We start from the raw sequence: 15476 nt of genomic DNA, 5'->3' as shown, positions 1-15476 counted from the left end.
CAATAAAGAGAACGGAAAAACGTATCCCTTACTATGTTCCACTAACGTTTTACCTATAAAAATGAGAAGTAATGTAGGAAAAACTATACTTCCCCCTCAAATTATTTAAAGATGATCATACTTTAAACCAATCTTTTAACCAGAACAATAATATTCCATTCTAAATGAACAGTCTGAGAAGGAAGAAAAAAGGTAGCTATTTTAAACTCCGTATAAATTAAATCTTTTATTCATGTAACTTTCAGTTATCTTTTAAGTACAGAAACACTTCCTCTTTAAATATCCAAAATCCCATGCAAAAAGATGAAGTCTCACTCATAGCACAGGTGTAAAAACAAAGGCAAGAAAAAGATTAAATGACTTATGGTATGTTATATCATTACAAACTGGGAACAAAGTCTAACCTGCTCCTATATAATGTGTCACAGACACACTAGTTATCAGTGAAGTGATTAAATACTAAACCTGGTCTTATCTGCTACATAAATTAAGGTGGAAGGGAAGGCACTTGAGCAAAAGTACCTAAATCTTCTTAATCCCTTTTCTATAGAATCCTTAAATTCCACTCTCAACTTTCTGCACTTATTTACACAGGACACATTATCATTTACTATGCAACATTAAAGTTTCCAGTTAAGATACTGGTCACCAGTAAGATAAGAAGCACCAGGAAAAACAGGCAGTCTGCTGAGGATAACAGAGGGGAAAGACTTTTCACTGCCTGTAATCTTCAGCAAAATCACAAAGTGCTCAGAAATTCTTTGACCTGAGGAGAGGGAAAAATATATTAATATAATTATTTGACTAATTTGAGATAGCTAATATTCATCTTCATTTAAAAGTATAAGACAGGTGAAGACCCCCAACTGAATATGTAATTCTATCACAAAGAGCCATAGTACTTACTTTCAAATAATATATTAATACTTCAGGAGTAAAAGATGAATGAACTAAAATATCATTACAGGAGTTATTAAATTTATGTCTAAGATTGATACAGTTCAATAACAGCCATAATCTCTAATTTCATAATCTTTAATTTTGTATTATTTTTATAATACCACAGACTGGTTTAAACAACTCTGAAAGTCCAGACATGTAACATCTGTAATTTTCCTGAAGCACAAATTTGAATCATGTATCCACTTTGTAATGTTAATGTATGAGGAAGGGTCACATAAACAGTGAATGAATCTAGCAAACTAACCAACATCATAGCACCAAGATTCTATTCTCTACATATTCTAGACTACACAATAATTCTCCTGAGGAGACAAAGATTTTTGCCTCGTAAAAGTACCTAAAAAAGAAACTCAATTGCTAACATTACTGATGAAAATAAAAATAAATAATACAAAATGATGATTCTTCGTCAAAACACAGAAGTGTTAGATACAATGTTAAAAAGTAGTTTTATAGATTTATTCACGTAAAATGATGGTTGGCTGTTAGTACTGCAGTGGCTGACTTAATTATTTTAATAGTATCATGAGTGAATTCTATCCTATATATTTTTTTAACATCATTTATAGTATGAAGAGGTCATTTAAATTGTCCAGCTATGCTTTATTTTAAATCATGGAAAAATATATGGTATAGTAGTTACCTATAAATGTTGAGACTTTCAAAATTCTTAAGATCTAGCCCTTATGAATGTCAAGTACCTATTATAGTAAATAGACATTTTGTGACAAGAGAAAAGAAAAATAAAATTTCTCTCAAAACCAAAACAAACAAGAAAAAAATGTGGCTTCTTTTTTAGATCTTAGATCACTAAGTTAACTAGTACGGATATAGGGGTAACTCCCAATACTATTCTCTCTCAAGTGTTCTTCAATAGGTTCTCTCCCAGGTCCCTTTATCAGTATGTGTACTACTGACTTAACAGAATATAGGCAACTCTCAATTATCTGGGGGATAGATTAACTGATTAAGGCAATGGCTCAATGAATGATTAGGCAATGACAATTCATCACTGACAAGGTCCCATATAAAACTCAAATTAAAAATCCTTTAAATCTCAAGACCTCAACTAATATAAAAATGAATGAAATTCATATCCTACAACTTCAAATATCCTCCATACTGAATTTAATTGAAAAATACAAAATTAATTTCCCAAGTATCTAAAGACTGGTTGTATAGGGAAGAGGGGAAGGGGAAAAAGCAGAGAGGCATGTGAGCCAATACTTTAAAGTGATTGTCTCTATATTACAGAGAAAGGAAGTAAAGGATAAAGAAGCTCCTTATTTTAGCTAAGGTCACAAAGTTAGAATTTGAAGTCAGGATGAAAATCTAAACAGTCTAAATCCTTCTAAAACTCTTAACTTCCCTTAATGTAACTTTATTTAATCTTTTGTTAGAAAATTGTTTTCTCACAAGTTAGAACACTTTTTTAGACAAAACAAATGTTAGCTTATAGTCTTTGTATAAATTTACCCTTTCAACCAGACTGTGGTGTTTGTCTTTAAAGTCTTCATTTACATCCAGTGTTAATATAGGCACTTCTTGTAGATAATTAAAGTTGGTTCTGTTTAAAGAAAGATAAAGAAAATAATTAGAAAAAGCAATAAATAAAAGAAAAACACTAAAAACTCGTTATTATATCATCATTGAAAAATCACAATGTTGTTAATCATTTGTTCAAGAAGGTCACCCTGAAGATCAGAGGTTGTCCAAGGTCACACACTAATAAGTGACACTGGATTTGAACCAGAATCCGACGGGTGACAAAGACTAAGTAAGCTCTTATCAATTATCTTATAAGTCCTGACCTAAGAAACAAAATTGAAATATCTTAAAATACTCTCTGAGAGTAACTAAATAATGTACACAGATTTCCTACTTTAACACAATGTGAAATTCCATATATTACTCTGTCAATACCACTGGGGGAGACGAGCTATAAATACTTTAAGGAAATGGATGTTATTGCAATAAAAAGAATGAAAATCTACACCTAGAATCCCCCCCATTCTGGGAAATCTTACAACACTAATAATAAAAAATTGCTGAAAATGAAAAATTATACATGCTGCACACTTTTAATTAAACCTTGATAAAAGTATTACAAATGAGTAGTAAATAAGAATAAGGAAGTCTTACCTCAGTGTTCTATTCAGGAGCCAGCTTTCATGCTTATAGTGAAGCTTCTCTAAATATTCAAGAGGAATGCCTTGTTCTTCATCTCTTCCCCGTAAATATATTCTACTCAAGCATTTCTAAAATCAAGCAATAAGAAGGGGAAAGGAGCAAAGGGAGAGGAGGAGGAACAATTATTCTTGTCTGCTGCCATTAAAATTTTCTTCCCTAGTGTCTCTTTAGTTATGTTAGCCAAAGTCTCCATTTATTACTTCCAGAAAGTTGAAAATAGTTCATTTTTCCCTCCCTGTACTTTTCATCCATTTAGTGGCTCTAAACCAAGTAGTACTTTCAAAAGGAAGCCAAAGTAAGTCTATTAATTTTTGGCATGCATACTTGAAATATTCTGTCTGAAATAAGTTTTGTAAAAAGGAAAAAAAGAGTTCAGCATAAAACTGTGCTTCTAAGTCTTTATAAATCCTCTTTTCAGATAGTTAAATGATCCTCTAATCAAAGGTATCACGACTATTAATGAAATAAAATAGTATTTTGTTAGACTTCAAGATGTTGACTATGAATATTTCTAACAGAATAAAATTATCAGCACTCTATATTCTTTCATCTATATTTGTATTTACTATTTTTGTAATTAAAAACAAAAAATTCTTTCAAAAATAAAAGTAAATTTCAAAATTATTATTAAATTCTGGCTTACTTGATATTAGAGGATAAACAAAATCATCACTTGGAATCAGAAACCTAGTTTCTTTGAAAATTCAGCTTCAATACAACACAGTTTTTTTCAGGCTAGATGTCCTAACATTTACATTCATCAGAGCCTACTTAATGACTCAGGGAAGAAATAGAAATAAAAAACAGAGAAAAATGGGAATGCAAGCACCAAAACCAGAAATTTGTTAATAAATGTAAGCTCTCATTTATATTAATTTTATAAGGCATCCATTTGGTCCTCCTGGGGTCATTACATAATTTCATATGTAAACAAGAATAGCTATGTTACAATCTGCCATGAAAGGCACAATTTCAAATAAGCTCCCTCAACTGAAAAAGGCAAGTGTCTGCTAAGTCTCTTCTCAACTGTAGCTGCTACTACTCACCCATTCCAAGTCAAAACCATAAAAGATTTCTTGAAATGGACCTCCATCAACTTTGCCATTCATTCAGCAAATTATTTACTGAGCTCCTACTACATACCCAGGCTTTGTTCTAGGCACTAGAAATTCAACAGTAATTAAAATACCCAAAGTCTCACCTCATGAAACCTATATTCTAGGAGTTACATGAGCAAGTTTCTTAATCTAGCTGTGATAGATAAGAGACCCTGCAAAAGTTAAGAAGAAATAATGAATAGAACTGAGAAAGAATAGAGAAGAGCCTAACAGAGCAACTTGACAAATCTGGGCTTCTAGTTTGCTGAGAAAATAGAATGCTTCTACTTACACAGGTATGAGTTTCTAATTTGGACGTGAGCTAGAGGAGTGGAGTTAAACTAAACTGCCTTCACTGCATACCACTGAAAGGATTTCTAATTTAAATTTCAATTTTCAATGGAATAGACAAATATTTATTGAGTCTCACCTCTGGAGTGGCTCGAAGATAAATGATTCCATCCAGTTCAAGGCTTTGGCCAAACTGGTTGTTCATCCAGTCATGCCAGTCTTGATAAATTGTCCACTCAGTTTCATTCATGCAGTCAGATTCATACAAATTAGATGCAAAAATATACCTGAAAGACAGTCTATATCAACACATAAATTCTTTCCAAAAAGCACAAAGAAATAGAAAAGAGAGAATGGATCTGTTAAATGGACATGGAACATTCTCCTAAAATCCATGGGAGATAATGCCTTTGACAGCAGAATAAAAAGCAAAAGAGTATCTCCAACTACAGGAAATATGTTCTTGGCCAATAGTTCTCAAAAATGTGGTCTGAGGACTCTGGTAGTCCCCACGACCCTTCCAAGGGCTCTGTGAGAGCCCAGATTACTTTATTTATATATTCTACTTCAACTAAAAGAATATATTACAAGAGATTAAACATAAAAGCATAAGTGAGAATCCAGCTGTCTTCTATTAAATCAGACAGTAAAGATTCGCAAAAAATATAAATTAATGCTTTACTTCTCACAAATTTTTTTGTTTTGAAAAATATAGTTTTCACCAGTATGTTATTTATAATATGTAATAGGTTTATTATTACTAATTTTAAATAAATAAATAAATGTATTTTCCATTTCTCAATCTTAATTTCTAATAACATAAATATCACTAAGACACAAAGTTCTTTGGGCTCCTCAATAATCATTAAGACTGCAAAGAGGTCATGAGACCAAAAGTTTGAGAACCTCTGTTTTGAGCTAATGCTAGAGGTTAAAAGAATCCTTGCATAACCAGGGCAATTCCCTGACACATTTTTGATCTCCTTGTTCCACGTGAGTCTAGAATATATATTCAGATTTAACCAGAGCAGATGAGGATTTTAACAGGGTTAAAGGAAAAAAAAAAAAAATTCTCTGCAAATTTGAATGAGATGGCCACCATATTCCCTATAGTTTCCTTGGAAACTAGGGGTTATAAATGCTAGAACTCCCTGATGCCATTAGTACCGAAGGGCTGAAGGTATTAAATGTCATTTTCTATCTCAAATCCCCATTCGGCCTCTCTTATTACTTTGATTCTGAGGAAACAAACAAACAAAAAGTCTAATTTTAAGCCAAGGTTCCAAACTGGTAAGTACAAGTCATTTCTACATACCTGTCGCTATACACAGATCGCTCAAAAAATAATACCGGTTTCTCTGCATCTTTGAGCTTGCCATTGAGAGAGGCAAGCTGAGCTCGTATGCGACTGAGGCAGGCATATGACTGGAAGGTAAAAGACCATCGTTCAGGTTTCTCATACATCATCTGAAGAACATTCCCACCACTTTTCTGAGATGGTGTCAGTTCCTATTTTGAATTTGAAAAAAGAAACAAAAAGCAAAATAATGACCAATAGAACTAGTTTAATTTTTTAAAAAGCTCAAAAAGAGAAGTTGGATAAATAAATGCATCATGATTAGCAAAGTCAAAATGAGTAAGTGCTCTTCTTCCTGGCTCTTTCCCACTGTAGTTTTCAGGTTGCCTGAGGTCTAGAAGAATTTGAAAAGCTAACTTCACCACTGATTTAGATCTTTTTCACAAAAGTCATAAACTAACAGCCTATGGCAGAAATTGTTTGTTTGGCCCAAATCGGACTTCTAAAAACCCTACATAGTCCCATAAATACCCTTGAATGCTTCCTGCCGTTCATGGTGAAAGTAGGTGATTTTCCTCTAGAGAAAAAAAAAAAAATCCCGAAGTGTAAATATTGCAATTGACCTCAAAGTTTCAGTTCAGAATTAAAAACCACACAACCACATGGCACTTTGAGGCAGAATTTAAATTACATACCACAAACCACATGATTAAGTTGAATCTTCGTTCCACATTTGAAAAAAAAGCAAGTATAAAGTAGCAAGAGGCTAATAGTCCACAATAGGTCTGTTTAGAGAATACTTTGAGCAGATGATTAACTGAAAGAAGGGTATAGTTGCCTTCCCAAAATGCTTCAAGAACAAATTTATTTTTATGAGTGTTCCATTGAAAAGCCTTTGTTAATATAATTATAAATTGACTTTCCATTTACTCTGCCTTCTCCAGGGAGAAAATGTTTCAGACGAGTGAATTTTTCTAGCTAAATGAAGTTTTTCAACTCAACCAAAATTTTTTTATTTAGTTATTTTTTTAGGAAGAGGACACTAATGTGTATTTTATTTTCCTACCTTAGTAAGCATAGCATTCTGAAAATTACTTAGTATTATTGAATATTGACTGTTGGATGTATAAAAAAAGTTAGCAATAAAGCACAAGCCTCCATTCTACACATAAAAATATCAAATTGCTCAAGTTTCTATTTGATTTTATACTAAATGAGCCCAAAAAAGTATTACTTTTTAGTTGTCTGGTTTTCAGTTTTTCTGTTTTCTCCTTTGATGTCTGATTGTAGACATGGCTGCTTCCCTTGACAGCCCGTTCTAATCAGAAAATTAGTTTATTAGATTGTGTCAAAAGTATAAGTAGGGCGGCCGGTTGGCTCAGTCGGTTAGAGTGCAGTGCTCATAACATCAAGGTCGCTGGTTCGATTCCCACATGGGCCAGTGAGTTGCACCCTCCACCGCTAGACTGAAAACGACTTGAGTTGGAGCTGAGCTGCGCCCTCCACAACTAGATTGAAGGACAATGACTTGGAGCTGAGGGCCCTGGAAAAACACACTGTTCCCCAATATTTCCCAATAAAAATTACAAAAAAAGAAAAGGAAGGAAATTAAAAAAAAAAAAAAAGTATGAATAAGACACATTAACCTTAATGCATAATTTTGTGACCTCCATTTTGGCCACACAAATGATGTGTTTCCATCCTTGTTCTCAGCTATTTGTGTGTCCCTTATCTAGCACTTTTAGCTATTACAAACATTCCTTCTTCAAAAAAAAAAAGTAGTTAAATTTGTGTTTTTAAAGCATATTTTTATCACGTACTGTAATTTAAGTAAAGGTTGGGAGGCCCAAAATAATTTTGTAAACTTTTGACCAGTCAACAAGTGTTTTCTCTTAACAAAACTTCCTTCATCTTTCCTGGATGTCAGCTACTCCTTCAAAGAGGGTCTAGGAGTATTTATCTGCAGCGAAAATAATAATAAAAAATTTAAAAACCTCCAATGAAACAGAACCAGGTCACATTAAATTTCTTTCACTACTGACATCAGATTTTAGGCACATTTCCTCATCACTTCAAAAAGGAGAGATGGAGGATTATATATTTTAAAACAACTGAACTTCAAAATAGCTTGAGGAAGAAAAGTAATATAGAGATACAGTGATGAAAAAAATGAAAAGCAATAAAATGATATACAGCCTGTCTGCTTTCTCCCTTTTGTACATTAAATTAATCAGAAAGGTAATTTAAGGTCAACTTCTCATAAATCACAACTGATTTCATGGTAGGTGCTAAAATTCATCCAATGGTTTAATCTTAAATCATTTAAAGAAGTTTTTTCAATCCATTAAAGGAATTAGATACTAAAGAAGAGGGGTAGGATGGCAATGGTATCCATGTATATATGGAATTGTCTGCAGTATAAACATAAATTCAAAACACAAAATTTAAGCCTTAGTCTGTTCTACATCTGGTTAGATTATCCCTGGCTTAAACGGCATGGTTTTAAAAAATAAACGTGCTTAGGAATATGAGCATAAAAAGCATATTTACATTTTTCTAAAAGTTTGCTTTTTATGTCTTAGAAGCAGAAAATAGAGAATATTTGTTGAAGAGCTAGTAAATTTCATTACTCAAAATATCCGTTAGGATAATGAACTTCAATTTTAATGATAATGATAATTATACCTACCATTTATTGTCTGTTTTATGCCAGGAACTGAAAAGCTTTACATAAATTATCTCAACCCCATGAAATAGTCATCACTGACCCTGTTTTTTCAGATGAAAAAACAATGGTTCAAAGAGGATTGTATAACTTGTCAATATCAATATACTTGGTAAGCAGCAAAGCTAGGATTCACCCCTAGGATTGATTTTAAAGCCATATTCTTTCCAAAATGTTTCACTGCCATTAAATGCTGAAGTTATAACTATAAAGTAAACAATACTTACATTTGATTTATTGAAAGGAGATATTTGGCTACTATGTGGATGATTAACTTGGTGCTGGTACTCGGCAGTTTAATAATTTTACCTTAGACCTGGATAATTTTACATAACTATACATACAATAGAGAATTCACTAAGGATATAAAAACAAATTCACTAGCAAAAATACATCTACATCTGAGTTATTTTTTAAAATAAAACTAACAATGAAAACAATTTTTTGCCTTTATCATCATCTGGGCTTTGCTACATAAATGATAGTTGTCTTTGCTGCACAAATACCTATCACCAATGCAACCATTAACTTTAAAATAAACTTCAACAACTTCTACATAAATTAATTAAACATGGTACTTCTGAGTTTAAATTACATTTAAAAATAAATTTAAATTACTTCTATTTAGAGATGTATGCGTGGCAGACAGTGCTATGTGTTCTCTAAAACCAGGTTCTTTTTCTTCCCGGACACACAAGTAGGCTTTATTTTCCAGCCTCCCTTATCGTTAATTACAGTCATGTGACTCAGTTCTACCCAACGGAAGTAGGACAGAAGCAATGTATACCATTTCCAGTCTTGACCCATGAAAACCTCTCAAATGCTATGATTCTTTCTTTATCCATCAGCTCTTAGCAAGGACACCGAGGCCCTAGGGTGTGGTTCTCAACTTCAGCTCCAGGGCAGGGGTATCCAACTATGGTCCCCATAACAGCAGCATCAACATCACTTGGAAACTTGTGAGAAATGCAAGTTTTCAGCACTCTCCGAGACCTACTAAATCAGAACCTGGAGGTACGGCTGGATATCTGTGTTTTTTGACAAATCCTCCAGGTGACTCTAAAGACAGTAAAGTTTGAAGCACTGTCCTAGGTTGGATGAGCTACAAGTTAGAAGGGACCTGGGTCCCTGAGTCACAGCATGGTATGCCATCCACCAAATACTATATTGTACTGTTTGTTGAGAAATAAAATTTTATTATTTTGAACCACAGAGATTTGAGTTTATTACAGCAGCAAGTGTTACTTTAAATCTACCTGATAACATTTAATAAAATCAATCAAGTGAATTTGGTTCATTCGAAAAACACTTGTGATCAATTAACTATGCTCTGTGAATACTGAGATAACAAAATAGGTTAAATACGTAAAATTAAATGGGCTTCTTTACTAGAAAGAGTGAAAAGTTTGAAAGTTTTTCTGAAGAACCTTGAAGACAATATGCTAGGTGAAATAAGCCAGTCACAAAAGGACAAATACTGTATGATTCCACTTATATGAAGTATCTAAAGTAGTTAGATTCATAGATACAGAAAATAGAATGGTGGTTACCAGGGGCTAGGGGAAGGGAGCAGAGAGTTGTTTAATGAATACTTTCAGTTCTACAAGATGAAAAGGTTCCAGAGATGTTTTATAACATTGTAAATATACTTAACACTACTAAACTGTACACTTAAAAATGGTTAAGATGATAAAATTTATAATATGTGCTTTTTACCACAATAAAAAAAGTTAATCACACAAAGATCATACATCTCCCAATATTTGGATTTCCCAATAAATGTAATCTCTCTTGTCTAAACACATAGTGTGGTAGGATTATGGATAATCTTTATTTTGTTTCTAAAATTCTTATCTATAATTCATTTCATGACAGAATACACTTTACAGAAAACACATATTATTGGCAACTTAGGAGAAAACCAGAAATATTAAGTAAAGATACAAAATCACTTATCTTTTCATTTGAGTCTAACCTTTGCAAACACTGCAAAAGAGCTGAATTAAGTTCAGTCAAAAAGAATCAGAGTCCATCAAACAAGATAATCACCAAATAGCCAACAAAAGTTATCAGATGATTTGAGAAGGTTCTAGTAAAAGTACTTTATCAAGTATTCCTAATTAATTTCCAAGAATGACTTATCAAAAAATATGCTGTTGCTTCACTAATAAGTATATTTTATCCCTCCTTTCTCTCAGTTACTAATTTTTCCGTGGCTTCTTAGTGGTAAAAAGTGTTTTGTTATTATTCACAATTAATAACAAAGCGCCCCAAAAGAATTGAGTTCAATTAGAGAACAGGACAGAGCAGGGATATCTCCCTAACAGTCTATGTGTCTCAAAAATAAGCTAAAAAGAAGCAATCAAACCAAAGCTTTGGGCCTAAATAATAAAATAAATCAACAGATAAAGCAAATTATTTTTTAAAATAAACCTTCAATATAAAGACTTATAATAACCTGCATGGTATATGTTAAAGATAATCTTACCATGGAATGGGAAGAGAGGGGAGATTACATCTTTTTAGGTATTTTGTTAAAATTGGTGGCAGCTTATCAATAGTATAGCAGTATTTCAGCCACTGGGTGGCAAGTTAAAAACAGCTAAAAACAACCCAAGATAATCATGCATGTGCAAATTTAATTACTGACTAGGGTAATAGATCAAAGGTACCAAAAGCCCAACTCTTCCCATTCTACAGCAACTGCCAAGAAGTGTGATTAAATGGAGAACATCCAAAGTAGGACATAGCCTTGCAAGCGATGGGTCTGAAGACAGTCAGTCTACTTCTCACTACTGACAGTATTCTAAGCTGAGATTTGGACAATGGGTTCACACTATAACTTCAAGAACAGCATCAGGGATGGGTCTGAAGAAGGAAGAAAATCCCATTTTTGGGGGTGGCCGTATGGCTCAGTTGGTTACAGCGCGAGCTCTGAACAACGGGGTTGCCGGTTCGATTCCCACATGGGCCAGTGAGCTGCGCCCTCCACAACTAGATGGAAGACAACGAGCTGCCGCTGAGCTTCCGGAGGGGCAGCCAGTTGGTTAGAGCACGAGCTCTTAACAACCAGGATGCTGGTTCAATTCCCACATGGGATGGTGGGCTGCACCCCCTGAACTTGGAGCTGAGCTGCACCCTCCACAACTAGAATGAAGGACAACGACTTGGAGCCGATGGGCCCTGGAGAAACACACTGTCCCCCAACATTCCCCAATAAAATTTTTTTAAAAAGAGTGATTTGTCTTTAAAAAAAAAAAAATCCCATTTTTTGAGTTTAGTAGAGGTCCAGAAAAAAAGAAAATATCCAAAGATACAGGGAATCCATCTGCCCACCACCATCCTCACACTCCACAATCTTATACCCACAAATACTATCCTCACACTGTCTGAAATTCCACCTAGAAGTACAGAACACTAACAATATAGTAGCCCTCGACACACACACAAAAATAAAGCTATCAGAGAATGTGCACCAAAATCCAATAAAGGTTATCAAATTGTAACATCATGGAGACACGAATAGATAATAACAAGAGCATCTGCATGGTAGTTTTAAAGAAAGGTCAATTTGGAATTTTGACTCTAGTATATGAGAATAAAAATGCCCCAGTCCATAAACATGCATATCAAATCCATGAAGCCAATACAGTCTCAAAACGGAGACAGATGCATCAATGTGCCACAGTCTGATGACATCATTAAAATAATATAATTAACTTCCTGGGCTCTGATTCTAAGCATAACAGCTAACCTTCGTATTATAAATTGTCTTCCCACGTATATTGACGCAGTGTTTTCAATCTTTCGTCTTCAACATAACTGAAGGGTTCAGTATAATCACAACACTAACAGTGATTCACTAGGGCAGTCATTTTTAACCAAGAGGCATTCACATATTTGAATTCCTAAGGAATTGTTTGTTATTTTAAAAAGCACCCCAAATCCTTGAGATTCTTAAGAGTTCCTTCTACTGGTTGAGAATTATGGGCCTACACAGACAGTGGATTTACCTAATTCAGTGAATCTGATAATTATATTTCTCTCTGCAAATAATATATATTTTTTTTCAAATTGTCAATAGAACTTTATTTCTTCTTTTCAACATCCTGTTCTAAAAATATGGAACGCTTCACGAATTTGCGTGTCATCCTTGTGCAGGGGCCATGCTAATCTTCTCTGTATCGTTCCAATTCTAGTATATGTGCTGCTGAAGCGAGCACTGCAAATAATATTTTTAACATTTGGTTTTTATACGTCAGTTTCTGTGACCTTGGTTAATGTGAGGTATACTGAGAGACAGAGACATTTAATGTGTCAAAAAAAAAAGTTACACGTATTTGAGTTAGAAGCTTATAATACTAAAACTAGAATAGACCTTAAATAGAGTTCACCTAATTCAATCTAGTCTAACACTGGAATCCCTTCTGTACTTTTTGACATTTGTTTAATTTGGCTACTTTCTACTTACCACCTAAGAATAACTACACTGACAGTGCTCCCAGAAATGGGGGGGAAAGAGATATTTTTAGAACACAAGTTTCTCATTTCTAATGGTACGCAAACTTGAATACAGCACTTCAGTGAAAGAGGCCATGAGATACACTTTGGGAGGTAAAAATGCAGGGTGACAGGGGAAGACAGAAGAAAAGTAAAATGGGCAAAAGGACCTAAACAGGGACTTTATAAAAGAAATCCCAAAAAAGAAATGGCACATTAACTAATTAAATAAAGGAACACAATCTCATCAGGAAAATAAAATTAAAATGATAAGTTATTAAATATTCAACAGAATGACAAAAAGTAGGAAGTTGGACAATACTAAATATTGGCAAAGACATGGACTAGTGACAGCTTGAGGACACTGTGGGAAACAGACTGGTAAAACTACTTTGGTAAACAGGCATTGTACACGTATCTCACCACCCAGCAATTTTACTTCTTATTCCTAGAGAAACTTGCATGCATATGTGTATCAGGATCCACGTTCACAGCAGAGCTGCTTTTACAGCAACTACACTAGAAACCACTCAAAAAACGATCACAGGTATAGAATGGGCAAATGGTGACATATGAGTACAATTGAATATGGTAATGAAAATGAACAAGCTATAGCTGCATGTATGGACAATTTTGTATGGACAAAATTGTATGGACAATTTTCATAAACTTATTAGGCAAAAGATACAACAGGAAAAAGAATACAAAGTTTATTTCATTACATAACATTCTAAAACAGACTAAACTAAGTTATATTTCTTAAGAGACATGTTCATGTATGGTCAATTATTTTTAGAAGAAAGGAAAATTATTATCACAGGAGTTATTTCATGAGTGATTACCCTAGTGGAATCATTACCCCAGTAAATCAGATATTGTGACCTGAGAAGGACTATCTGGGACTCCTGGAATGATAGTAATGTTCTTTCTTGACCTGGATGATGGTTACAAAGATGTTAACCTTAAAATGGTTCTTCAAACTGTACAGGTTCCATATACAGTGGTGCCTCGGTTTTTGAACGTCTCCTTTAATGAACATTTCAGTTTACGAACGCCGTAAATTTTATAGATCTATGGCATCATTAGATAGTAAAATTCATGCTAAATATGCTGTTTTAGGGGTTGATTTCAAAGGTCTGGAACGGATTAATCCATTTTGCATTACTTTCTACGGGGAAACTGTGCCTCAGTTTTCGAACGTTTCAGAACTCAAACGATCTTCCAGAATGGATTACATTTGAAAACCGAGTTACCACTGTACTTTTCTATAATTGTATCATGTCAATAAGAAATGTTGAAAGAAAGAAGCAAATAAACAAATTTACCCACTTTAAAACAAATAGGTATGTAAGAAAATATTTTTGGTTATCCAAAACCATATATCCCTAAGTCGACAGAATATCTTGCTAATTAGTGATTCCTCCTTGTATATATAATTTACATTTTAAATAACTATTATTCTCTGATCCTTCATAACAACAGCTAAACTCTAAAAATTGGACATTTTTTTTTCCAATCCCATCCTCCTCAGCTCTAACAAATTAAGTTTCTAGCACACATTTCCATGTTGAACGTTTCTGCTATGCTGCTTTCAATTTCAATTCTCCAGAAATGAAAACCTGAGCAATCAGATCTCTCTCCTTCATATACATACAATAAAAAATTTTGCTATAAGAAAATAAAATTTAACTGTTACTTCCTCTTTCATTTTTGCAATGTAGGAGTGAAACGGCTGGAAAATTGAAACTTCTGTCCAGGGTGAAAGTCTAGCAAGAATGACAGTACAAAGAAATGGGAGATTAATGGTTCTGAGACAAAAGGCTTGAAAGATAAACTAAGAAAATTCAGTTATTGAGTAGGTGTTTTGTTTTTGTTTTCTTTGCTTGCTTGTAAATAAAATGTAAAATGTCACTCAAGGAATTTAACTACAATTAGATTTTTTGTAAACTTTTTAATTAATTTTTGAAAACTTTTAAAATTGTACTTATATACAATAAAGTGTATAAATCTTAAGTGCATAGTTCAATGTTTACATAGATATACATGCATGTAACTACTGCCCAGATGAAGATATAGACTTAATGCTAGATTTTAAAGTTTTACTGGAAAAGAAAAAAACAAGCCAACAAAAAACCTAAGAGATTAAATGTTACTGCTTCTCTAAACCAAAAGGTCTTTATTTTAGTTAGTTAAATTTTATTTTCATACCTGAAATTCATCTTGAGTATTTTGAACATTGCACCATTGAACAACAGGTTCAGGAACCACTTCCCAATCCTCGCAGACTTGCTTAAGAATATTCACAAATGTTGACTTCCCTGCAGCTTTTGTGAGAGGAAAAGTAAAAATGAGGAAGGAAACTTACCAGAAAAACAAATCCTAGTCATCAGTTTTTCAAAATTTTTAGTCATGC

At 33.5% G+C, this 15476-nt stretch overlaps 1 protein-coding gene and 1 non-coding gene across 4 annotated transcripts in view; both read right to left on the bottom strand.

Moving 5' to 3' along the window:
* Positions 1-211: 211 nt before the first annotated feature.
* DCK (deoxycytidine kinase) overlaps positions 212-15476 on the bottom strand; it is a 32328-nt gene continuing 17063 nt past the window's right edge. For 2 of the 3 annotated variants that reach the window (XM_033106750.1, XM_033106749.1), the window contains 6 exons: positions 15272-15387; positions 5857-6050; positions 4681-4828; positions 3106-3221; positions 2440-2530; positions 212-766 (listed from right to left, as the gene is read on the bottom strand). In XM_033106750.1, the coding sequence (XP_032962641.1) occupies positions 740-766; positions 2440-2530; positions 3106-3221; positions 4681-4828; positions 5857-6050; positions 15272-15387 (692 nt within the window). In that variant the 3' untranslated portion in view covers positions 212-739. The remainder of the gene's footprint in view (positions 767-2439; positions 2531-3105; positions 3222-4680; positions 4829-5856; positions 6051-15271; positions 15388-15476) is intronic. The other variant, XM_033106751.1, reaches the window with a different exon arrangement.
* On the bottom strand, positions 12680-12786 carry LOC117022685 (U6 spliceosomal RNA). Its single transcript, XR_004423089.1, has one exon. It is a non-coding gene; the product is annotated as a U6 spliceosomal RNA (small nuclear RNA).

The sequence above is a fragment of the Rhinolophus ferrumequinum genome, chromosome 5 (genome assembly GCF_004115265.2).
Source record: "Rhinolophus ferrumequinum isolate MPI-CBG mRhiFer1 chromosome 5, mRhiFer1_v1.p, whole genome shotgun sequence".
In the NCBI taxonomy this organism is placed as follows: Eukaryota; Metazoa; Chordata; class Mammalia; order Chiroptera; family Rhinolophidae; genus Rhinolophus; species Rhinolophus ferrumequinum.
The sequence above is the reverse complement of the archived record's forward strand: the minus strand, read 5'-3'. Positions and strand labels throughout refer to the sequence as shown.